Here is a 26910-nt window from a genome sequence, read left to right as displayed (position 1 = left end):
GGTCAGAGTGAAGACTGACAAGAGCGTGGCTCTTTATATACGGTTGTGGGGCTTGGTTCATACAAGCCTTTCATTCAGGCAAGAATGAAGGCCATGCAGGTTGAACTGGATAGACTGGGTTCCTTAAGCACCATGGCACTGCCTCCCTCAAAACAAAGATGGCAAATACCGGTCCGTGCTGTCACATGAAGATCTGGAATTTACATTAACTTCTTGTTGTAAGCATGAGCCATGTTGAAACTTAGTAAATTGTTCAAAGTAAAAGTACATTTAGACATGATTCATGTTTGACAACTATCTCTCAGCTATAAAAGTGGAGTTATTTACAGAGATTTAAGGATCATTTCAACAGGGAATACAAACATTAATTGGAATGACCTCCAAGAATCAATAAACGTGCACTACTTTATGCAGAAAACCACATAAAGTGGAAGAAGCTGGTCTAAAATCTCTTTTTATTTCATACATTTATCCAAAAAGTAGCCAGAAAGTAATGCCAGTTTCTAGCGGTATTACACGAGAAAAGTTACAGATCGCATTCGCCAAATGTGTTCCCAAAGAATGTCCCGGTTTGATGACACACGCATACAGATGTTAATACAGACACACAGATTGGATTACGCACAGACAACTTTGTATACAAATCCTAATTCTACACACACGGATTGAAACGAGCGCACACACAGATCAAGGTACAGACGCACAGATTGAAACACACACACACAGATCAAGGTACAGACACACAGATTGAAACACACACACACAGATCAAGGTACAGACACACAGATTGAAACACACACACACAGATCAAAGTACAGACGCACAGATTGAAACACACACACAGATTGAAACACACACACACAGATCAAGGTACAGACGCACAGATTGAAACACACACACACAGATCAAGGTACAGACACACAGATTGAAACACACACACACAGATCAAAGTACAGACGCACAGATTGAAACACACACACAGATTGAAACACACACACACAGATCAAGGTACAGACACACAGATTGAAACACACACACAGATTGAAACACACACACACAGATCAAGGTACAGACACACAGATTGAAACACACACACACAGATCAAGGTACAGACACACAGATTGAAGCGTGCACACACAGATCAAGGTACAGACACACAGATTGAAACACACACACACAGATCAAGGTACAGACACAGATTGAAACACACACACAGATCAAGGTACAGACACACAGATTGAAACACACACACACAGATCAAGGTACAGACACACAGATTGAAACGTGCACACACAGATCAAGGTACAGACACACAGATCGAAACGTGCACACACAGATCAAGGTACAGACACAGATTGAAACACACACACAGATCAAGGTACAGACACACAGATTGAAACACACACACACAGATCAAGGTACAGACACAGATTGAAACACACACACAGATCAAGGTACAGACACACAGATTGAAACGTGCACACACAGATCAAGGTACAGTCACACAGATTGAAACGTGCACACACAGATCAAGGTACAGACACACAGATTGAAACGTGCACACACAGATCAAGGTACAGACACAGATTGAAACACACACACAGATCAAGGTACAGTCACACAGATTGAAAGGTGCACACACAGATCAAGGTACAGACACAGATTGAAACACACACACATTCAAGGTACAGACACACAGATTGAAACGTGCACACACAGATGAAGGTACAGACACACAGACTGAAACGTGCACACACAGATCAAGGTACAGACACACAGATTGGATTACGCACAGACAACTTTGTTAACAAATCCTAATTCTACACACACGGATCAATGTACAGACACATGGATTGTACTGCACACACAAATAGTTTTGTTACAATAATGGCCCCATAATTGAGTTGCTATTATGGGCACTTTTTCGAGAATATTTCTGAATAAGTAATTTAACTTGTATTTTAAAAGAAAAAGAAACTTTAAAGAAATAAAGTAATTTGTGAATTTCTACACCCAACCGTTTCTGAGTAAATTGTTTTGTTTTAAAATGATCAACAGACATTGTGAAACTACAAAAAATGAAATGTCCAGACAACAATCAAATGCATCACATCATAGCTGACCAATCAGATTAAATGTAATGCACGGGCACCAAAACAGCATTAAATGGAGGTTAATTTCTCAGTTTTAGAGTTAATTAATGGAGCTTTACAAGAGCCTGAGCAATTTTTTTTTTTTTTTATTATTGAAATAATTTATGTTATTTATTATTATTATTTTTATTATTATTACATTTTGTACAGATGCCTTGTTGGAAAAAAAAAAGTAATTTCCAAATGTGTAAGATTTGGTCTCTTCCTTTTCAGGTTTATACATGATATGTTTACTGTATGCAAGGGAACCGTGGCAAGATTTACTACCAAAAATAAATGTGGGGGTGAAAGTAACTAGTAACTTTTACTTTGAGAACTATTTAATTGAGCTTCTTTTTACTTGAACTTGAGTATTTTATGTATGACTTACTCTTTGCACTTCTGTTAAAAGCCTTTTTAAAGTAGTTTGGACCAAAATGGCATGAATAGCAGTGCAAGCAACTTACAAATGTACAAAGAAATAATAAATAACATAACAAAAGATCCAAGGAGACACTTTTAAACTCAATGTTTTTATTTGTGCTTTTTCTTTACTGAAGAATCATACATTCATCTTCACCATAAAAGTGTTTTGGATAACAGCAGTGAGACAATAGCACAATTCACTTCAAGTAATTAAAATATATACCCGTTCACATGCGACTAACGACTCCTGCACAATGATTACAATAAAGTGAAAAGAATTTGAAATATTGCTCGTGAAATGCAAATCAAAACAAATGAGAACAGCAATTGTTTGAGAAAAACATTTCAATACAGGATAATAAAGAAACATCATCTTTAAACGTGAAACAAAAGTCTGGCCTCCATTTTTTTTTTTTTTTTTCCATTTCAAAAGCGATAACTATGTGACACATCCGGCTCAACAGTTCACTGAAACAGGCTGGATGGGTCCCAAAGGTAACGAGAAGTTTTTGTAATACCTGTTGGAGAAGAAAGTAATGAGACAAACTGCATTTTGGGTGTGTTTGACCTAAGTAGGCACAGGAAATATCAAATCAAAACAAGAACTCTGACCCTAAAGATGACCATGTAACAGAAGATAGTGTTTGTAAATGTCTTTCCGTTCGTTTGAATACTGTTGACCATGTTCACTATACGTAAAAATGCATCGCACGGTGCAGTGAGAGAATCTCTATTACGAGACTGTTCAAGATTTTTGGACTGTGGGAAAAATGGAAATAAATCACATTACCTACACTATTTTGGAGGAAAATGCAAACGCTGCTTAAAAATATGTTTTTTATTTGATTTAAGTGGCAGCAGTGCACTTTTAAACCCCCATGTCAGGTAGTGAGCACAGTCTCAGCAGAATAAATGAACAGAATAAAAATAAACAGCAAATGCATAAACCTCTGCCTGGCCCAAAGGTGATTTTACACATCCTATATAAATGCCATCACGCCGTGGCATTTAATCTTGATAAATGCGTTTTTTTTGTATATTATATATATATATATATATATATATATATATATATATATATATGTGATTATGATGCTTGAATGGATGGATTAAAAAAACTATCAAAATATTGCCTGAAAATATGATTTGTGAATGTACCCTGCACTTCCACATATTGTAATTTATTTCAATAGAAAGATAAAACATCACATTATAACTTTATGAAGTAATTTTACAGAAAATCTTCCTTCAAAAGTGAAAATTCACATTTAACCGCCCTGAGTGGGTTTAACATTGAAGAGATCCAATGCACGCACGTTGGGATGAAACTAGTGTTTGGTTGAAACATTGTGAATGGGTAACAGCTTTCATGAAATGGCGTAATATTCAGCAATCAGACACAACTTTGAGAACATTGACACCGTTGTGGGGTTAAAAACAGAAAAAAAGGCAACATCTTTATCAAATAGACTGCTACATTCAATATCAAGTGAACTCTTTCCTCCTGTAGTGAATACATCAGAAGAAACAGGCGGATATTGGTGGTTTGATCCAACAGTGGAGCAAACAAACGTACAGCTGTTTCTGACATGAAGGTGTCCGAACAAACGGTCCAGTGTTATTTGTTGTGCGTCACATCAGAAGAGAAGTGAGGAAGATGGTGATTGCTGGCGTCTGAAGCTCCGTCCCATCATTTTCTTGTCGGCGTTGCCGTGAACTCGATCGCTCTGTCCTGCCACGGTGACCAATTACGACAGCGTTAATACGGAGCAGTAAGGGAGGGGAGGGGGGGGGACTCACAGGTGGGTCAGCACCGTGGACTATCACTGTTCACACACATGCAAAACCACACAGACACAAACGTGTGTCAGAACAAAGGACACATGTAGGATTCACAGGCATTTAGAAACTCCAATCAAATTCTATTATAAAGCTGCTTTTTTATTTGATAAAATCAGTGTCTGCCTCATAAAGAAAGAAATAAGGTGGAGGTTGCTGCTTGAAAGTTTGTTTCATCTCCTACCTAAACACTGTGTTAGTCAACATTTTTGTGTATTGCATTGTGGGATGTGGAGTCCTGTAAACAGATGCAAAGAAGTGTTTTTTTACTTCGTTCTTACTGAAATTTATTGTTTGTTTTTGGGGTTTTTTGCCAGACAAGGAGGACAGTGATTTGTTTCACACCATTTTTGTTCTAGTTTGAAGTAAAAACACTTCTATGCACCCATCGACTCTGCATCCCACAATGCAATGTGCGAAAATGCCAACAAATGGGAGTTTCAAGCAGCAATTACGACCTTTTTCTTTTTGAAGTAAATAATGTTCAATTCATTGATCTATGAGATAAACACGATGATTTGATCTAATAAAAACTTATAAGGGGTAGCAGCTTTAATAATCAATGATCAGTTATTTTTATATGCAGGACTGATCAGTTGATTGATTTGTCTGTGAAGTGTCCTGTTTAACACTAAGTTACTTAAAGCTTTGAAAAGCTGGAATTGTTCGATCTGGTCTTACTAAGGATTACTAAACTGTAATTTTCTCATTACTGAAAACCTTTGTTTTCCTGTTTGTGTTAAAAGTAAAAACACTGAGAAACTTGCACATACTGTAAACGCATTGATTAGAGCTCTCCAAGGCTGAAAAGTTTTAAAATTCAATGTTTATTCTAAGAATTTTGTCGCTGTTGGGGCACACTTGAGGAAAAGCAAATATGAAAAGAGGACACAGGGTGTGATGTTTATGAAAGGGGGAGGGGCTGATTTCATGCTTTGTGCGTGCAAACAATCACAAACATTCATTTCTTCTCATGTACCTCCTCATCATCATATTCATCATAGTCATTAAATTCACCAAATTCTCTCTGAAACTGAATGAGACATGTAATTAATGTGGAGAATTTCAGACTTTGGAATTAACACAAAAAACAAATCAAATCTGTTTGGCAGAAAAGTATTAAAAGTTCACCTTGATTTTATTGCTCATAAGCTGGCGTATGAACGCCACCGCTTCACCTTTGCCTACAGCGTTGGCCTGAAAAATAAGAGGCTCGACTTGGTAAATTGATCAAAGAAATCTCATTAGTATCTTTAAACCACATGTGTCAAACTCAAGGCTCGGGGGCCAAATCTGGCCCCTTTAGACCATCCAATTCGGTCCGTAGGAGAAAGTTAAAAGGACAAAAAAATTGTCTAAATGACCAAATAGTTCAGTAATGATGTTGCAAATTCAATGAAACTCCACAATATTTGGAGGATCGCAACTTTTCTCATGCTTTTATCACATGACTGCAGTCCTTTTAAATCTCAAATTGTTCAAAGAACTCAATTTTCCTGAAAATATTTCACATAATTTCCCCAAATTACATAAAAATTGGTCACAAAATCAATGAATTTTAAAAGTCAAAGTCCTGCAGAGATTGATAACTGTCACTTATTGCCTAGATATTGTCGGTGCCTTACATACTTTATGTATCATTTATACATTGAGTAAAGTACAAACTTGGGGACATTAATGTTGAAATTGCTTGTTTTCCTGCCTTAAATATGTGGCTCTCTTAAGACCAAACTATTTCGTTTTTGGCCCCTGAACTAAAATGAGTATGACACCCATTTTGCTCTAAACCAACCACTTCAAGGGCCGTCTGTCCATCATATCCTGGTTTATTCAGATCTGCTCCAGCGAGGGTCCAGATTTCCAAGGCGTCCAGGTCACCACAAGCTGCAAGACTGACCGACACAAGCAGAAACATTACACACTCAAGGATTCACATAGTGTCAAATAAAAAGATTAACTCATATGGGTCAAACTCGAGGCCCGGGGGCCAAATCCGGCCCTTTAAAGCTTTAAATTTGGAACTTTAAAGGGCTGGAGAAGGTAAAAAATAATGGTGAAAACATGACTCATTGTGTTTATTACCAACTAATTCAGTCATAAATATCTCAGTACCTCAAAATACAGAAAATAAATTAAATTGCACATTTTTTCCAGGGCTCACAGTTTTCTCATGCCTATATGACATGATGGCAGTCATTTTTAACTTCAAATTGTTCAAAGTTGACAATCACTTTAAGTTAATGAGTTCACCGTCTATGTTTAAAAAAAAAATCTTTAAAAAACAAAATGCTTTGCACCTATTGAAACATAAGTCGATGAATACCACTGTTATTGATTTGTTTCTATTGATCTTTTATATAATACTGTTTGGGGATGGGATCCGATAAGCAGTTGCCGCTTCAGCCTATTCCATTTTTGGTTGTTCAAATTAATGTTCATTCTTTATATCGTAACATTGATGTTAACCCAAGAACAAATAAAGGTCAATCAAAAGTACTCTAAATTTTTCCAAAATCCTACAATTTTTCCCAAATTAAATCAAAATTGGTCCCAAAATCAATGACATATAAGAACCTGGAGGGACTAAAATGTGTCACTTATTGCTTGGATATTGTCGGTGCCTTACATACAATACGTTTATAGGTGGAAGTGCAAACTAGGGCACAAGAAAGATAAAAAAGCTCCTTTTACTGATAAACTTACTTATAAGCTGAGGCCCACTTTACATTAAACTGGTGCGTATTTGAACCCTGAATTCAAAGGTGTTCGACACACCTGGATTAACTGATGCAGGTGTTTTTTTCTACGATGTCCACACCGATCGGATCGGATCGTACACAAAGGTGTGTTCCTGAAACTGCATTAAATGGTTCTGACTAAACCTGTTGAGTGTCTCGGGTCGCTAAACGATGGTTCCAGTCAGCGTGTCACAGACTCAGCCAGCAGCGGAGGCACAGAACCAATGCAGAGCTATGCAGCCGGGGAGCATTCCTTCTGTTTAAGTAACACTAAGCCGACCGGTTGTGCCTGTGTCAGCTATGTAGGATGGGTCAATGCAGATCCACGAGTCATTAAGCTCACACTGGTTTTAAACATGAGCCTGATTTGATCTCACCTGCAGAGTTCAGTTCCTGCTTCCTCCAGCTCGTCCCTGGACAGGTGGGCTCCAGTTTTCCTCAGCAGCCACACCACGTCTCTGTGCCTGGGTTGGAGGACAAAAACAAGGATGTGATGCAGAAGCACAATGAGAATATGAAGAAAACCAAAACTGGGAAAAACTGGGATGGAGTTTACCTCCACCAGTGTGATGAGGGTGTTTCTGTAAACTCTTTTCTTTTAGCTTTTGAGGGAAAAAACCTCCTAGAGCTGGGCAATATATATCGATATTCAAGATAAATCCAGTTTTCTATTTGGGGGAGATAAAAAAAATTACAATATCGCCGATATTAATGTATATAATTTTCATAGCTTATTTTCTTTTTCAAATACTTGTTTTAATTTTCTTTGCAATAATGTAGTGTTATATGTGTTGTACTGTACCATGATTTACCGTTGTTGTTGCTCTGTAACCTGTTGTACTTCATTTCATACTGTGGTCAACTCTGAACAAAATGTTTGAATTGTTCACAAAAATAAAAAAAGTAATACTTGTTTTAGAAATACGTTACGACACAAATCAATTTCAACATAGAAAAGGGATTTTGACTAGGCCTGGGCAATATATCGAGTTTTCTATTTTGGCGACATAGAAATGTACAATATCGTCTATTTTTATAGCTTATTTTGTATTAAAATACTTGTTTTCTGAGTTGCTTTTTTTTCCTGCTCCTCAGAACAACATGAAAAGTACAGTAAGATGGATTTCTGAGTGTATCCTAACTCAAAACTACCCCTAAACAAGCCACACTACAAAACTCACTCACACGTGCTGTCCCTTAGAGGAGAAAAACCCTAAAGTGGCACATATTGTGCAACTGTTTGTTAGTAAATGTGCCTGTGTGGCATTTGGATCATCGATTTTTACCCAGAAGTCTCTTTCTGGTCAGACTTCATTTGAAATAAAATTAGAATAGAATAGAATAGAATAGAATAGAATAGAATAGAATAGAATTCTTGTGCATGTCCCAGAGTCAGATTAAATTAACAAATACAAACATCAACAAATCAGTCAAGCTTAATCAAATTATTGAGATTTGTATCATTTATCGATATTTTGGGAAAAAAAAGAATTGGGATATGAGTTTTGGTCCACATTGCCCAGCAATAATAACTCCTTATTACTTGTGTGTTCAGCACAATTCACTTGAAGAAAAAGCACGTGTTAGAATTCCTTTATGGCGCTGCAAGGGTTCACCTTAGGCCAGTAACCGGCGGGATAATCAGAGGCCTACTGTACTTTTTGGTTGTGTTTAAGAGATTTAATTAGAGTGATTTCTAAAAACAAGTCAAGACATGTTCCGCATCCCCTGCAGTGAACCACCCACGCAAAAGTCACTCGTAGTGACATTAAAATAACAACGGGGCACGACTATTTTACACATGGTTACCATTAGGCAGCAGTGTTAGTTTAAGTTGGATTATTTTTTCTATTTCAGAAGTGAATCTGAAGCGATCCCACCGTGAGGAGCTATGTGGAACAACAGAAACTATCAATGAATGACTTCCTGTGCAGGTTAAAGATATGAGTATCTCTCATCTGTGAAACCAGAGCGAGCGAGCTGGTGGGACTGGTTCAGTTGGAGACACTCCCCGCCCGAATGTTCACTGTGTTAACTGCCTTGCCTTATTTGGGCAACGGGCTTTTTGTGCATGGAAAAAATGTCGGTGACGGCAGCTTCCAGATTTATTTCTGTTAAATATGCCACGCTCTTCACGAAGTGCAACGACAGGTAGTGCATCCCTCCGTTGTCACAAAGGAAACAAGTCGGCACAAGCAGGAACAACCGTTGAAATTGGACAACAGCCATTTGGTGCAGCTATGACACATGCAACGACTTTTTACCTCCAGGCGTAACACACAGATGCAGAGGGTCGGCTTTTTCCCTCACAGAGTGACGTCTACGATCATAAAATTTGGTAAAAAAATATGCTTTGACTGAATTGCCTGCTGACAATTAGTCTAATTAGTTTATAATTACTGTCTGGTCCCTAAAGTCCATTCTGTGTTTCAGTCTCTCTTTCACTGAGCCAGTTTTCCTACCTTGCAGCTGCTCATTCCAGCAGCCATAAACGGCACATTTTCGGGAACACTTAAATATCTACTAGAGCAAACAATGCTAGCACGCAGCTAAACTATTGTTTCTCTTTAATGGCTTCATTATGGTTAATGTGAACGCTCACCTAAAGCGCACAGCGTTGGACAGGGGCGTGGCTCCGTAGCGATCTTTGACATGGAGTGAGCCACCGTGACCCAGGAGGTACTCTACGGCGTGAAGGTGGCCCTCACAGGCTGCGACATGCAGTGGGGTGCGTCCGTCATAATCACCCAGAGACAAGTTACTGCCCTGGAAAGATAGAAAACGGCTGTAAAAGCTTAAAAAAAAACATACATTCCACTTTGGGAATTATTTTGTCTCTGAAATTAAAAAGCGAAGAAAAAATTTACATCTTTTAATAAGAACAAGGTGATGGTTGAATACGTTTTTATTATTATTTTAATATTTATTTATTTATATTATTATTCAGGTACAGTAAAGCAGCATTTGTGGGTTCTATGGAACAAACTAAACCTTTAAATATAATTTTTTATAAAAATAGAAAAGTTGAGAAAATATTCATATTTATACTGTATATTGTCACCCTCATGACAAGACCCTTTTTTTGTAGCCATTTTGAGATTTAATGAGAAACTCGTTTATTTTAACAATACACACACACACACACACACACACACACACACACACACTTTTTATTTTTGAATTATTATTATTATTTTTAAACTGTAAATTGTGAAGCACTTTGTGACCCTGGTCTGAAAAAAGCGCTATATAAATAAACTTTACTTACTTACTTACTTACTTATAAAAAAATATTGTTAAAATAAAGGAGTTTGGCATAAAATTTCCACTTTTCTATTTATATAAAATGCACTATATGTAAATGTTTGGTTTGTTTCATAGAAGTCACAAATGTTGCTGTTGTGTACCTGAATTACTGTAACACACTCTCAAAGGAAAACGTAAGTTTGTAAATAACTGTGAAAACGCTAATGTTTGTTCAAACCAAAGAATTCAAATGCATTCACTAAAGATCTGCGTCTTAGTTTAATGTTGGATTAGAAAATAGAAAAGTTGAGGAAATATACATGCTGTATTTATATATTGTAACCCTCATAACAAGTAATCTTTTGGCCATTTTGAGATTGTATGTCAACCTCATTTATTTTTACCATGTATTTTTGTATTTTATTTAAAATATACATAAAAAATGTGTGTGTGTGTGTGTGTATTTTCAAATTACTGTAACGCACTCTCAAAGGGCAACACATAAGTTTGTAAATAACTGTGAAACCACTCATATTTGTTCAAACCAAAGCATTAAAATGCATGGAGTAGAGATCTGCGTATGCATTTATTAATGTTGGGATTAGAAAAATACCCAGAGGATTATCATGACTGTAGGAACTTTACGGCGATCTAAACAGTGATCGCAGACCGGTCAAGCCACATACAGACAGGCAGTGTGGAGACAACTCCAGGCCTGTTTTACCTGTCTGTTCTTTTGTTTGTTTGACTGTTGGAGTGCTTAATTTCCCTCTTTACACTTTTAAAATCCTACTACAACGTTAGTGGTGAAGGACTGCTTAAGTGAAATGACCCAACAAAGAAAGAAAAAGAGAAATAATTAGCTGTTTTGAGGTTTGGTAGTGCCATAGTAATTTCTAAGGCTCAGACAGGGCTAGTCAATGATAAAAAAAAAAAAATATTTTAGAGATATTAAGGGGCTCACCATTTCACTAAGGGCCTTTAAGGCCTCGACATCTCCAATCTTAGCAGCAGCACAAGACAAAGGAGGGGTCAGAGCGTCACGGATGGCCTCCAGCTCCTATGAACAGAGATTAAAAGAAATTAAAAGCGGGACTAATTTACACTTAAACAATAGTCTGACACGTAAGATGTGATAACCTGCAAGTTTTATTTACATATAACTACACACAGATACATTCATTGGTGGTGTTGGACTCTCACCTCTTTACAGCTGATGCTCAGGGACTTAGCAATGACCTGGATGAAGTGACTGTCGCTCAGACACAGTTTGGTTCCTGCTAAGTCGGCGGCCATTTCCCCTCGTAGGTTTTCAGACATCATCTGCTCGGCATTCACCGAAAGCAAAACAAAATATGTCTTTCTGATGCAATAGTTTTTATATATGTGGTGAAAATAACCCAAAGTTGGGGTCCAAACTAAAAATGAAGAAGTTACATGGGGAGAAAATGTTTTATATCTCAAGAAAGAGTAACCTTTATACTATAAATTAAAACAGAGATCAGATTTTTTTTCCTTACATTCCCACATGCAGTTATGGGCCAATGAAAATAGTATTTTTTTCGCATTTCAAGAGACTTTCGCTCAAGAACCAATGCATATATTTACCGTAACTAATCATTCGTGATTTGAATAGTCTATGTACATAGCTCCAAGATGATCAAATTACAGGGAGCTGAGACATATACAAAGTTGTTTACTGAAGGCACAAACATATTATAAGCGAAAAAATGCTTTTCCAAATTTGAGGGGCTGGCATGTCCACCAGATAGGATGTATAGCAGATTTTTTTGTATAATCTATGAGAGTAGGTGGAGTAGTATTACTATACCAAATGTCAGTTCCCTATGTTGTGTAGTTCCTGAGAGATTGGAAGCTGAAAATGGAAGAAAAATAAGGACGCGCGAAAATCGACACATACCCCCCCCTCACGTAATTGTCCATATCTCAAAAAGTATTCATCCGATCAAACTAAAAATGTACAGTGTGCCTAAGAAAAATATTTTTTTTTGAAAATGTGTTGAAATGACATGAAATGACCTTTACCCCATTGTAATCCTTCAGCAGAATAACAGCCTTTAAATTCATGTAAACGAAGATATTTACTTTTTTCTTAGCATCCAGATCCAAGTCTTGTTTGGCTAACACGTAGGAGAGTTTGGAAAGGGCCGCCTCGGGGGTCATGTCACACCCAGCTATCAGACCTGCATCCATTAGCACCTGAAAATATTAACATTCAGTGGTTCAAAGAACGTCCAATCAGAGCACAGAGAAGTGCAACCATCTACCTTCCCGGTAGCGTAAGACATAGACACACTGCCCCGTAGACATTGGGTGCAGTTGACGATGATGACGCCAGCGTCCGTGGCCTTCTTCAACTCCTCCAGAAGGTCAGCGCGGTTATCGGGGGCGTTTCCGCTGCCGTACGTCTCCAGAACTACTCCTTGCATTGGAGGCTGCAGGAAAGCCTTCACCTGGGCACAGATGTGAGTGCAGCACCCGATTAGAAACACAGATGATTCATAGTCAAAAACGCTACTTAACTGTACAATATCGAAATGGAAAAATTTGTATTCCGTGTCATTTCTCCTGCAGCTCCTTTTACACTGATGCATGAAACCATCTACTCCCCTAAAAGCCCATCTGGTGCCACCAGCGTCTCAGTCGGTGGTTGGCTGTGTGGCAACAGGAGGCCCTATACCACATCATTAGGCATGGCATATGACTGGAATGGCAGATGACGGGAACGGCGAGAAGGCAAGCAATTAATCTGAAGGTGTTAGTGAGTAAAAAGGCGCTTGGCAAGTGTGCGGCAGTTAGCGTAAAATGTGGGAGGTAGGTAACACTAAAACTGCCAGGTTCACTCGTTCACTCACTATATTTTTTGATGCGGTAAGCAGTTTGAAAAGTAAGGCCTGAGATGGATTACCAATGAAGCTCCTGTGCAGCAGAAGCACGGACATACGGCGGCCTAGTGCCTCATCAAAAACGAAGCCTCGTAAAGGCAGTTAAAGGCTGTAACAAAGTCTTGATGGCAGTGTTGGGCAGTGGGACCAGATTGAGACAGTAAAGTCAGCCTCCTAGCAGCCAGTGCAGGGGGAGGGGCAGCTAAATGTTACAGTAGCCGTCCTCCCTCCCTCTTTACAGGGCGATTGGACACGGCTCATAACCCGAGCTCACCTTTTTCTGGCCTGAGCAGGGATGGCCGTTTACACGAGCACAAAAGTGACAGAGAACGGGTTAATAGCACGATTAAATTAACGTGAACAACATTTAATAGCATTTAGTGCTAAACACACAGCGAGCTTTAGGAACCTTTTAATGTGAGAATAGAGTGTTTGGGGCTGCACCACAGTGTTTTCCAACATTTTAATGTCTTGATTTTACTACATGTGAAGACTTTTAATCTGATGTGAGAGTGACATCATTTTAATGCTCGTTTTAAGACAAAACTAAAAAATATTCTAAAGATGACAATGCCAACAGATCATAGGGCTGCACGATTTTGGCCAAAATGACAATCACAATTATTTTTGATCAATATTGTGATCACGATTATATTCACAATTATTAATCATATTAGGGAAAAATATGTGCTTTTATTACACTACTTTTAAACAAACAATATGTGTGTACAGTTTACAGTGCAAAATTAAGCTTGAAATTTTTAAATTAGGAAAATTCATAAAAAAAAAAAACAATCCAAGAATTTAAAATGTACTAAAGTCTTACTGAATAAATAAACTATAACAGAGTGCAGAGCCCATATTTTAAGTGTAAATATTGCTGATAATCAGGTTGATTTAATCGTGGCAACCAAAATCATGATAATGATTAAAATGTGATTAATTGTGCAGCCCTAACAGATTATAATTAAAAACTGTAGAGGCAGATACTGATTCATTTTTTTATTTTTTATTTTAAATACAATAATAGAACTAAAAACATGTAAAATAAAGACAAAAAACACAATTAAACTATCAGAAAAAGCAACAAGAAAGCTTGTGTATATGTTGTAAATCAGCGATTCTCAACTGGTGTGTCGGGATCCATAAGTGGGTCGCAAACCTGTACTGGGTGGGTCGTGGACAGCTGGTCAAAAATAAATAAATACTTAATGTCTCATGTTGGACTTGTCTTTTTATTTTGAAAGAAACTTTTCTTTTGACGGTCATGCTGTGAAATGCACGTTGCACAGGGAAATATATAGATTTATGTTATGAAAAACATTATATATGTGTGTTTTCAACAACTATTTTTGAAAAAAATAAAAAATTAAATAAATTTGTTTGTATTCTAAAAAGACGTGGGTCATTATTTAATGACCGTGGCAAAAATGTGGGTCCCAGGGTGAGACCAGTGGAGGACCCCTGATATAAATATGAGAACAACAGAACAGTGGAAAGCAATGACAGTAGAACTAAAAAGAAGGCAGAATGTCCATTAACTGTTGGTGGTGACAATAACACTGTAGTCATATTATATTAGTTTATCAGGCAGGGACGTCCAATCCGTTCGTCTCTGGACATTAAAAGACATAGTAAATCCAAGCATGTGCTTGTGTGAGCGTGTGCACTTTTGTGATTGGCTTTATCACCCTTATTGCCATCCTGTCTGGTGTGAAATCAACAGTGTTTTTTTTTTTTTTTTAACATTTCCTCCTGTGGTTAGACACTTCAATTGCCTTCTGTTGCCATTTTTATTGTTGTAATATAGAGGGTTATTTTATGTAGCTGGCACTGGTCGGCCACTGGACTGAAGCTGGAACTAAAACGATGGGATTAGTGTGTGTACTACTTGGCGCTGAGCACGATAAGATCGTACAGATGATAGATTGGTTCATAGACTTACAGTGGAAGCAGTGATTCCTGGAAAAAGCCTGAGTAAGCCCACATTACGGTTCAGCTCCGTCCAGACGTGAAACTTTGATGTGGTGTTTGCCCGCCACACTGTGTCCCAGTTGACTAAAGGAAATACAAAAAGAAAGTTCATATCTAAATTTGACATTCAGACGGAAACGCTTCACAGAAGTGAGTAAAATACAAAATTCCCATGCTGTAACTTTGATAGTAAACACTTAAGCTGTGTTTGAAATCGCATACTAGCGTATTACACACTACTGTACACACTCAAGTATATACTGTGTCTACTTTATACTATTAGTATGTTTAGGATGATGACCGTTCACACTGTAGTATACTTCCATGTTTCCCAGGATGCATTTCAAACCTACAACGACAAAAACCTGAATCACACTGAGTGTAAATATCTACGTTAATTCTCCTCTTTTTAAAGTTGTGAAATCATTTTAAGTGAGAAAGTGACCAACATGTGGTCATTTAATCCATAAAACTCGCAGAAAACACATTTCATTCTGACATTTCAGAGATTTTTGGAGACCCCCACTGAGCGAGTGACAAAACTTCCGGTTAACTTCAAAACAAAAGGTCTATTTAGAAAAGAGATGCTTTTGTTTTGAAAAGAGGATGTTTGATTTTTTGCTTGAAGTCGGGACCATTTCTACGTTCCGCTTGCAATGCATCATGGGGCAGTTAAGTATGACTAGTGTGCCCACCGTGCATACTTCAAAAATGTCCCAATATAGTATACATTCAGGTATTTAAATCTTTCTATACTATCTAATGTGAACGCACTACATACTCATTTTGATGTCAGACTTAGTAAGAGTAGTACGTTAGTATGACATTAAAAACACAGCCTTAAAGTTCAGGTTAGAATTTATTTTGTCTCGCTTGCTAATTTGAAAGTTAGCATTACAATTAGCAGGTGCACATCCAATCCATATAAACCAACTGTCACTCATACCTGGATCAATAAACTCCTGCTCTCTGAAGGAAGGCATTCTAGTGAAATTTTTAATTAATTTATCGCCCCAAGCTGAAATATAAAAGATGCTTAACAACCACTGACACGGTGTTGCACTTGCACAACAAATCAGTGAATAAACACTAGATTACAACACGTGGGGATGAATCTGCTCATCCATTTTCATTGATTTGATTTCCTAACTATGTTTTTTGTTTTTTTTTTGTGCAAAACTCCTAAATTAATCAACATGAATTCATTTCCTTAAGATCTTCTCACAGGACTGACAAATCAGACACACATTAGGGAAAAAATATATTACTTATTTATATATTTTTATTATTATATATTTATTTACATTTGTTTTCATTACTACTTTTCTTTTGAATATGTATTTAAACTTATATAGAAGCATTTGGCACTCTCATGGCCATTGTTGCACCTTGTCATTCAGTTTGCCTAACAACCTCTTTGTGTAGCCTTCCTCCTTGTGTTTGGTGTGTATTATTGCTGTTTTTTGCTATGCCGCTCTTTGCCTTACTAATTACCCCTCGGGGATTAATAAAGTTTTTTCTGATTCTGACTAATCCAGTGGGAATGTATTTTATTCCTGCTTAGTCCATAATAGCCATGTCTTTAAGTAATTCAGCCACTACATTGACCTAATAATTCAATGTACATTTTCCTCCAATTATTGCAAGGTGTTTTTAACTGACTTGTTATATCTACTTCAGCAGTAGCCAGAGGAGCCAAGTTAGGAGACGAAAAAGCGTTAAAACTTCCTGCATCCGTCTTGGTCACACGGTTCCCTCTGTAGAGCTTGTTGTAGAAATACAGGCACACCTGAGTGGAGAAAAAAAAAAAAGACACACACATAGAGGCTAAATACTAAGTGGTTTGTGATTGCTACAACCTTTGAATTAATCAGAATCTTTCTTTTTAGATTAACAACATTGAACGTAGACTGTGCGTAGGTGAGACTGCAGGAATCACTCTGCACACTCATCACAAAAGCTTCTCATCAGACGAGTCCTTGTTTATCACCTTCTGCATGCCTTCAATGATTACACCTCTCCCTACGAAACACCGACAAATACCACAAACCTTCATACCAACATAAAAGCATAGCAAGTGTTTGTCATCGCTAAGATTAAATATTTAACTTTTTCCCAGTTTTTTTGTTACATTTGTCAACATGGCTGACTGACACCACGTAGGAAGAGCAGACGGTATCTCTAGGAAATGTGTTTCCATGCATTCCTTGATTCCCTCTCATCTCTGATGGTAGAAAATAGCTTTAAACATAGCTGTAATATTTAAATCGAGTGTTGACCTATAACTTCTTATTAGAACAAATTGTTTTTCGAAATACTGTACACACTTTGCCCAAGGAACAAGAACCTTATCTAATCTTCTATCTACAGAGCAATAAGGAATAATCTGCCCTACTACTGTATATGTGTTGTATTGAAAGGAAACAGGAATTTAAGAAGAAACTTAAATCCCACTTAAGAATGGCTGTATATTAAGTGAGGATTTTTTTTTTTTAATTTATGAAAATTATTAAATGTTTCTCTCAATTTTCATTTTTTTTTATTCTAAAATCGGGTATATTATTAGTTGTATTTGTAAATTGACATATTAGAATTCATTCATTTTCATTTATTAGTTTTTTTTCGAGCACGGACAAGAACACAAAAAAACAAAAGGAACAAAATAAAACTCTTTGTGTTCAAGGAAAACAATCAGATGTTCAAAATAATAGATAAGATCCATGTCCACTTATAATTGTAAAAAATATGTTCTCAAAAGGAAGTGGGAAGAAAAAATACTTATTTAATGATGTGATTGTCTGTTCTGTATTATTTCTATTTCTATTTTTTGTTGTTTCTGTGGACCCCAGGAGGACGAGTTGGTTACTATGGTACCAGCTAATGGGGATCCTTAATAAATAAACAAATCAACAAATAACAACTCCAAAGTATTCCTCTCTATTTGGCTGATGGCAGAGCTCCGTTTTAGTTCAATATATTTTCGGGTTAAGATACAAAACCTTGTTTGACATTTTTAAACTTTCTACTCCTAAGAGAGGCAAAAAAAAAGAAGAAAAAACAGGTTCAGGTGCCGATAATTAATTTACCCAAAATGACTGAAGCCTAACTATGTTTGTAATGTCACACATGAGAAGTATTTCAGTGTCTCACCTCAGGAATGACAAACTGGCCAGCGATAAGCAACGCCCCGAGCAGGTTGTCCCTGCCATCATTCCTCATCTCATAGATAGGCACCTGCACACAGGAAGAGTCTTTACTTTAGATGGCGTCAAAAGGAGCTCCTATTCTAACGCTATAGTGCTAGGGTGTTGGACGTTACCTGGGAGCCAGTGAGAACAATGGGTTTACCCAAATGTTCACACATAAAGGACAAAGCTGAAGCCGTGTACGCCATGGTGTCTGTGCCATGAAGGATCACAAAACCATCAAAGTTTTCATAGTTTTTCTGGGATCAAACGAGACACAAAAGAAGAAAAAAAACATCACAGGTCTTGTTTTTTTACACATTAGGACTTAAAATCATATTATTCATTCATAAGTGAACATTAAGGCGTTTTTGCAGTTGTTTCCACTGTGTTTGATTTTACCTTTATATTTCATATAAAGAAATCCATAAACCTTGCCTTATTTGGTATCATTCTTTTCGGGAAAACCTCACAAATGTGACTCTGAGGTATTTCCTTTAATATGGCATACTGTATGAACACAGTGGATCTAAAACCACTATAAAAACTGTGGGAAAAGGTTAAATTTTCCCACGAATCATTTTTATTGCTTGTATAGCAAATCTGAACTATATATTTCAAAAACGTATATACAGATGAATCAAACAACAGTTACATAAGGCTATTTACAGTGAAATGGAAGCAATGTCTCAGGCGATTTTGTACAGCTATTTACAAATAGGTATGAATCACAAATACAGGGAAAGACAAATTATTTGTGTCTCATTGTGTTGATATAAAACAAAAAATGTATACATGAGACACTACACTACACTCTAACTAAACAGTGAAATCACAGTAATAATTGCTATTCTCTGTTTATACCTCAATGTCCTTTCCAACTCTGCCCCAGTCATCTGTGGTCATATTGGACGAGTCCAACAGAGGGCTGTACTCTAAGATGGAGTAGATAATCCTCTTATTCCCTTTGCTTTGCCTGTGAGGAAAAGTTGTTCATCATTTCAAACGAAGGAAGTGACACAAAAGAAAAGAAAAAATATCTTTCATAAATCAGTGATTGTAGACGTTTCAGGTGCAAACACTTCACTTTAAGCCCACAAATTAAGTACATTTAAACAAATGGTCGTAGCCTTCACTATGACAAATGACATTTGTCCTAATTACGCTGATCTGAAAAGGACAAAATAGAGACTTTATGAAGTGAAGCGGTTAAATGTGGGCCTTCTGTCTCAGCAGCAGAGTGCCAAAACCTGTTTCAGGCCCAGAGCTTATTTTCTAAGGAGGGGCAGAAACATGCAGCAGTGCATTCAGATCAGGTGCATTTCTTTCTCCAAAGTCAAACCTTACGTCTTCCTTTTTTAAACTGCTCTTAAAAAACATTTTTATTTTTTGGCTTTTAACCCGGCATTAGACTCTGCTCTTGTTTTAGTGTCCTATGGTTTGTCATTACTTTGTTTATTTATTTATTTTTTAGCTGTTGTTTTCAGCTATTGTGTACAGCGGTGTTTCTCAAATGGGGGCACGAGTGAATTCAAAATTAACAAATGACAGCGTTAAAAAAAATATAGGGTTTAATAATGTTTTTTTGTAGTTAAAATTATAATCATGATGATCGAAATGGTCTTGATTAGAACACTAACTTAAAATATTATTAGTCTTGGTTATCGGTAATAATCATGTAAAGCACATTGAGTTGCCTTGTGTGTGAAATACGCTATACAAATAAATTTGCGATGCCTTGCCTTGGTTCCACACGGTGGAGATGACCAGAAATGATAAAAACTATAGAAATAAATCTATTTAGGAGACACTAAATACTGTTTCATTCACTTATTTACAAAATGAGATTCTATAGAATGTGCTTTATTACTCATTCATCCCATCATTATGCTCTATAGTTGTTTTTTCATTGTATTCTGCACAAAATGCTGTAGTCGGACAAATTGGGTTCTTGCATTTATAATACAAAGTGTCTATAGTTCCAGACCCGGACCTCACACAAACCTGACCTTTTCTACATAAGCATAATGTGCCTGTGTTACCAATGTGTTAGGATGGCCTAGTGGTCTAAGGCAGTTATTCTCAACTGGTGGGTCGGGACCCAAATGTGGGTCACGGGCTTGTAATGGGTGGGTCGCGGACAGCAGGTCAAAAATAAAAAAATTCTTAATATCTCTCATGTTGGATTAGTCTTTTATTTTGATGAGGCATACAGAGAAATGCATGTTGCACAGGAAAATATATAGAGTTATGTTTCAAAAACATTATATGTGTGTTTTCAATGGTTATTTTTGACAAGCTATATTTGGTTGGTTGAATTCTAAAAAAAAGTGGGTCGCGATTTAATGACTGTGGCAAAATGTGGGTCCCAGGGTGAGACCAGTTGAGAACCCCTGTTCTAAGGCACTAAACTCAAAGATTCTTCCTTCCGCTGATGTGGGGTTTGAATCTCACTTCTGACATTTATTTTTTCCATTTGAACATTAATAACATGACAAATGCCACCTTTAAAAATATATATACACGAAAAAAGAAAAAAAAAACATTTTAGGGTATTTCCTGTGTTATGGTTAGGAATAGGGTAAGGCTTAGAGTTATGGTTAGGGTTCTTGTTAAATAAAACTGACTGAACTATAGCTAGAAGGACACGGGTCTCTCTCTGTGTAGCACTATATGCTATTTAGATCCTTTTTCTCCAAGTGGATTTCTGTGACTCGTTTCAGGATTAAAGCAAAGGTTTTGCTTTTCTTTCTTCCTGATAATAGAGGAGCTTAATACCATGTTTACTTATTTATGATATACTCTAAAACAGGTGTCGCGTGTAAATGTAAGACAGTGTGACTGACCGGCCTTGAAGCCATGCAAAGATTTTCTTTTCAATCTTCTTTTAAAAAAAAAAAAAAACAAGAGTAGGAACCCCCCCCCCCCCCACCACCGACACATTATTATCATAGGAAATCCGGGTAACCTGGGGACATGAGGTGAAAGGAACAGCAGGGGGGAAACAGAGAGTCCTGGCCCCTCCAACCAGGGGTCCTGCAGCAAAGCCTCTGCTAATTAGCATTAGGTCTACAGACACACAACCCATGAACATATGTTGATAATTATAATGCCAGAGTGTCATGGGAAAACACTCTTTAAAGCAAAAAAAAGTTAGTTTCATTTGTTGTTTCAGTTTAGCTTTACACAGATTATGGAAAACTAGGATGAAAAAATATATGGAAAGAACCAATATTATTCTGATTGCATTAGTTCAGGGTTTTTCAACCTTGGTGTCGCCTAAAACATATTTTAAAATTAAATTTTCAAATTAAAAGACACAATCTTAAACAACTGTATTCTAAACTTTCACTTTCTCAAATATAAGTGTAGTTTAAAACAAAATGCAATATAGAAATATCTAAAATGATGCATCTTGTTACTAATTCTGGATAATCTGTATAACCTTTATAAAATTTACTGGTTGGAAATACATATTTTAAATTTTTTGAATTATTGTTATTATTATTTTTCAAATTAAAACACAAAATCTTAAACAACTGTAGTCTAAACTTTCACTTTCTCAAATATAAAATCTAGTTTAATACAAAATGCAATATAGAAATATCTAAAATGGCGCATCTTGTTACTAATCCTGGATAATCTGTATAACCTTTATAGACATCAAAACAAACTAATCCTAGAAAAACTACATGTATTTGGGGTTGTCAGAAATGTGTAATAATTAAAAAGGGGTCAAGACCCAAAAAAGGTTGGAAGCCACTGCATTAGTTGTAGGTAAGTACTCGTACTTCTGATTTAATAAAAGAGAACACTAATATACTGTAGTGCCACCTATCGTTAGAAGTGTTGTGAATATTCCACAATATAGGATATTATTTGTTTATTTGTTTAAAAAAATGCTACTGACCCAAAGTCGGCCTAAAACCAATTTTCATGGAGTTAAAGTCACAGTATTTCTTCACTGTGTTCGAATCAGTGCTTTCTTTACTACGGTGCGTGTGTATTAGTGTGTGCACCAAATGAATAAAGCTTATTGATAAATCAATAAATCACTACATATGCCTCTAAAACCTAAAATGACCAATAGTTAGGACTCTGTGAGCAACTCATAAAAAAACAAATGAATAAAAATGCAGTGGAATGAAATATCAACTGAGGCTTTTACAATAATAAATCATCGACTATAAAATAGGATGCAGGGTTGCATCATCACTATTGATCACCTGACTTCCACAGTAAAAGTCAACATAAAATAGGAGAGGAAATTAGTGAGTATAGATGAGCTGCTAGCAGAGCTCGGCTACTCACGCTGACAGCAACAGTTAAAGCAGCTGGAAATAAGTGTGGGCCGCGCTCACAGCTTGACGTGAATATAAAGTACAAACAAAACATGCAAAACAGCAGATTATCGCCAGCTTCAACCAGCAGGGCGACTTTGTGAAATAGCTTTATAGCAGCAGCCGTCTGCTGCTGCTGCTGCTGCTGCTGCTGAGGAAAGCTAATGTTAGTCATTGAAGAGTTGCAAACACAAAAATACTTCAAGGATTTTATTCCAGCTGTCAAATGATATGACACTATGTTTTCATAGACAGAAAAACAAAAATCATGCTAACATTTGGTATTAAGGACGGCAGAGATTGGACACCAGGGACATGCCATGCTATGGGTTCTACAACACCTGTGAAACAGCGAGTCAGGAGGGGGCTGTGGCTTCCTGTTGAAGCAACAAATACAGTTTCAAGTCAATACAATTGTTTGTTTTCTATTCTGGGGGTTTTACAACATAAATTGTTTTTTTTTACCCTAAACATAGAATGTGGTGTCATTTATATGAATAGTTTAGATCAGGGTTGGGGTCAATTACATTTTTTCAGTTACAACTACATTTTCAATAATCCATGTTCAATTACGACTCAATTATGATTACAGTGAACAGCATTTTTTCCAATTGCAATTAAATTACAATTGTTTTTTTTTTTTTTTTTTATCCTCAGAAAGTCAATTGCAAGTAGGGTGTTGAAAAAAATCAATTCGGCGATATATCGCGATTATACGTTGTGCGATTCTCGGATCGATTCCAAATGCATCCATATCATTTTTTTTTTTTCTTATTTAAAAAAAAATTATAAATAATTAAAATGTATCTTTATTTAACCAGGAAAGTATCTTGTCTGTTGTTGTTGATTTTGGATGAGTTGTAGTTGTTGATGCAATGCGATTATTATTGTTATTTTTATTGTATACTGTTTATTGCCATTGTGTAGTTTGTGAACCCCAGGAAGAATCGCTGTTAGTTTATTATTAACTGAATGGTGATCATAATAAACAAACAAACACACAAACAAACAAACAAACAAACTTTTGTTTTTCTATAAATTACAGTATTGAGTCTAAAACCAGGTCAAAAACAATGTAGTAAAATCATTAAACAAAATTTTTAATGACACGTTGACACTGATTAATGCAGTGGACTTACGGCAGGACCAGCGTACTCTCTCCATAGTACTCATACATGGCAGTCTGCTGGGCATACACTTCATCGTGAAGGATTGGCAGCTTCCGCAGGCTTTTTACCAAAGCATTGGCTTTAGGGGCGAGAACTGTGGGATACAAGCACACAAAACATATATAATAGACACTTTTTTTTCCAGGATTTGTTTATCAGCTCTTTAGAAACTAGAGAAGGTGATGATGGATGATCAACATCAGGCTTACACTGAACTCTAGTGGATGATGTATGAAACAGCACTAGAAGGTGTTCTGAACATCATTCACTGGATGATGTTGTATATTAGCGGAGTGCCAAAATATCAATACGATATATTGCGATATTTCATCTTGCCGTACATTATAATAATGAAAATTCATTTTATTTAAAAGCGCCTTTCAGGCCACCCAAGGACTCTTTACAATAAAAACAGAATAAAATAAAAACAGAATAATAAACATTATTGATACACTGATGCCAAATATCGATTTTCTTTTTTTTTTTTATTGCAACATACAACACATGACAAAAACAATATATATATATATATATGCAGTATAATACAGTACACGATACACAGAGATAATGCATTGCATACATAGTACAATGAGACAATAGGTGAGGAGTGGATTATTACAAATTTACACTGTGTGCGTGTGTATGTGTGTTAAGAACAGCCACTGTGCAGTATACGCTGTGTTTTACTTGGCTGTCATTCATGTGAAATTGATTGATAATGTTTTGTACTTCCTGTGAAATGAATTCAGTGCAGTAGATAACTTCTGAATTTCTTCAGTGACACAGATATCGTAATATTTTGTGGATGAAATTTCTTGTAATATATCAATTATCGCTGTATTGTGATATTATCGTTATCTTGGGCAAAATATTGTGAAAGTATCGTATCGCGAGGTACCTGCCGATACCCAGCTCTTTTGTATATGTACAGTATATGAGTAAGCCTATAACAATATATATGTTTTAAAATACTCATTCCAGGAGTCGCTGCTTTTGCTACCTCTCAGAACAGCAAGTTTGAGAAAAAATATTGATATATGTCTTTAGGTCCATATCGTCCAGCCCCAGTTAGCAGTTTAGGCCTGTTGAGTTGAGTTTAATTATCACTGGGTTAGGCACTCATTTTTAACTGATGTAACAATTTTTATTTTGCTGCATGAAATTGTTGCTGTGTTTTCTGTATTACACGCTGAAACCTTTGAATCAGCAGTAATATTTAGAAAATTACAACACTGGGTGAAGTGCACTATTTAAGCAATTGTTTAATGTTTACCGTTACATTTTGCTTTTTTTGAATTATCCAGGTTTACTGTTTACGATTTAAACAACTTTATTCTTGAATTCATTTTACATTGTATTCCAGAAATACAGTTTGCACAACTTTGCATTTTCTTATTCATTAGTAGCTTTACAGTCCCTATGTTGACAGCGTTATCAATTATTTTTTTATTTATTTTTATGCTCCTTTGTCTTTAATCATATATTGGGTATTATAAGAATTTTTGTTCATGTACAGGATATAACCTGTGTATATCAATGTTCTTATTTCATATATCGCCAGATACATTAGTTATCGACAGATACATTAGATATTGTTTTTTATATATGCATATATATCAATATCGGCATCACCTTTAAAAACCCCATATCTGGCAGGCTCTAATTTATATTTTACACTTTTTTTTAATTTAATGCATTACTAGTAAATGACCAACACTTTTTTTTTTTTTGTCTAGAATGCAAATACTTACAGGATGGCAAATAAAAAGGATGATTTAGGTAGAAACTCTAAATTCTTCCTCAACCTGTATACAGTTTTATATATATATATATATATATATATATATATATACAAACTTAATATATCCAAAGTTTCCATGTAACCTATCAAATTAAACAAGTTCTGTCTTTTTTCTTTTTTTTTTAAAGCAGTGTGTAAAGTGTAAAAACAAAAAAACAGACTGTTGTTTAAATAAAAACAGGGACTGGTGGTCCTGGTCATGTTTAAACTGGGCCTGGATATGTCAACATTCAGTCATTTATTAAGAGAGTCTGCGGTGTTGCTCCAACCCCATAATGAGCTTAGCTTCTAAACTCATGAGTATAGAAGCTAAGCTGTGTGTCTCAGAGTTACATTTGATCACTTTAACCTTTTAGTGCACATTGATGACGTTCTATTCACATGTTATTACTGCGCTTCCCTATTTTAGGACGCGCGTGCCGGTTGTTGTCACGCAGGATGTGTTCCACGCCTCGTGCTCGTGAAGCCGACACGAAAGTAAACAACCGGCATTGTTTCCTATAACTAAGGAAGTAAACAACCGGCATTGTTTCCTATAACTAAGGAAGTAAACAACCGGCATTGTTTCCTATAACTAAACTAAGGAAGCTAACAACAGTGTAACTAAGTGTAGCTACCGTCATCATCATCCAGGGTCATCCCGATTGTCCCGCCGGTGTTGATGACCAGGACCCGAGCCTCGGCCACACCGGGAGAGGTCAACGACTCCGGAGCCTCCACGGAGCTCTGGCTCGACAGCTGCCTCCTTCTGCACGGGTGCAGGTGGAAGCTTCGCGAAGGGGACACGCCATTTACCGGTCCTTCCCCCGGGTCCAGTTTAGGCTGCGACAAAGCCCGGGCGAAGGATTTCAAGCTGTTGGAGGTAGAAAGTGCCGCCATGATGTCTTTAAAGGAAGAAGCTGGCCCTTTAAGAATGCTTGAGGGTCCTCGGGGCTGTCAGTGCGCTCTGTTGGTCTGTCTGTCGGTGTGTCTGTGGCTTCAGACCGGGATCCATCCTCACCAATCCCCATGCTGTAAACAAAGGACAGACATCTCAAGCTGTTTTAATCAAAGAGTAAATCACCTCTCTGCATCACTATTTGTATAGTTTGCCCTTGAAATGGTAAAATATAACTTAGACTCTGACGTCACGAATGTGGGAGGAGTGTAACTAA

At 36.7% G+C, this 26910-nt stretch overlaps 1 protein-coding gene across 3 annotated transcripts; it reads right to left on the bottom strand.

Moving 5' to 3' along the window:
* Positions 1-2945: 2945 nt before the first annotated feature.
* On the bottom strand, positions 2946-26910 carry aspg (asparaginase homolog (S. cerevisiae)). 3 transcript variants are annotated; one of them, XM_028437786.1, is made up of 18 exons: positions 26374-26910; positions 23926-24049; positions 23128-23163; positions 19311-19422; positions 18581-18706; positions 18412-18495; positions 16924-17050; positions 15233-15345; positions 12670-12855; positions 12488-12601; positions 11585-11704; positions 11346-11441; positions 9738-9901; positions 7513-7599; positions 6190-6289; positions 5529-5594; positions 5377-5430; positions 2946-4384 (listed from the first exon to the last, which is right to left on the bottom strand). In XM_028437786.1, the coding sequence occupies exons 1-18, from the start codon at positions 26633-26635 to the stop codon at positions 4382-4384; spliced, it is 1974 nt and encodes a 657-aa protein (XP_028293587.1). In that variant the 5' UTR covers positions 26636-26910; the 3' UTR covers positions 2946-4381. The 3 variants fall into 3 exon arrangements, with proteins under 3 accessions (XP_028293587.1, XP_028293585.1, XP_028293586.1); XM_028437784.1 differs by having other exon boundaries at positions 2946-4290; positions 26374-26909; XM_028437785.1 differs by lacking the exon at positions 23128-23163 and having other exon boundaries at positions 2946-4290.

The sequence above is a fragment of the Gouania willdenowi genome, chromosome 22 (genome assembly GCF_900634775.1).
Source record: "Gouania willdenowi chromosome 22, fGouWil2.1, whole genome shotgun sequence".
NCBI lineage: Eukaryota > Metazoa > Chordata > Actinopteri > Blenniiformes > Gobiesocidae > Gouania > Gouania willdenowi.
This window is presented reverse-complemented; position numbering and strand designations above follow the sequence as displayed.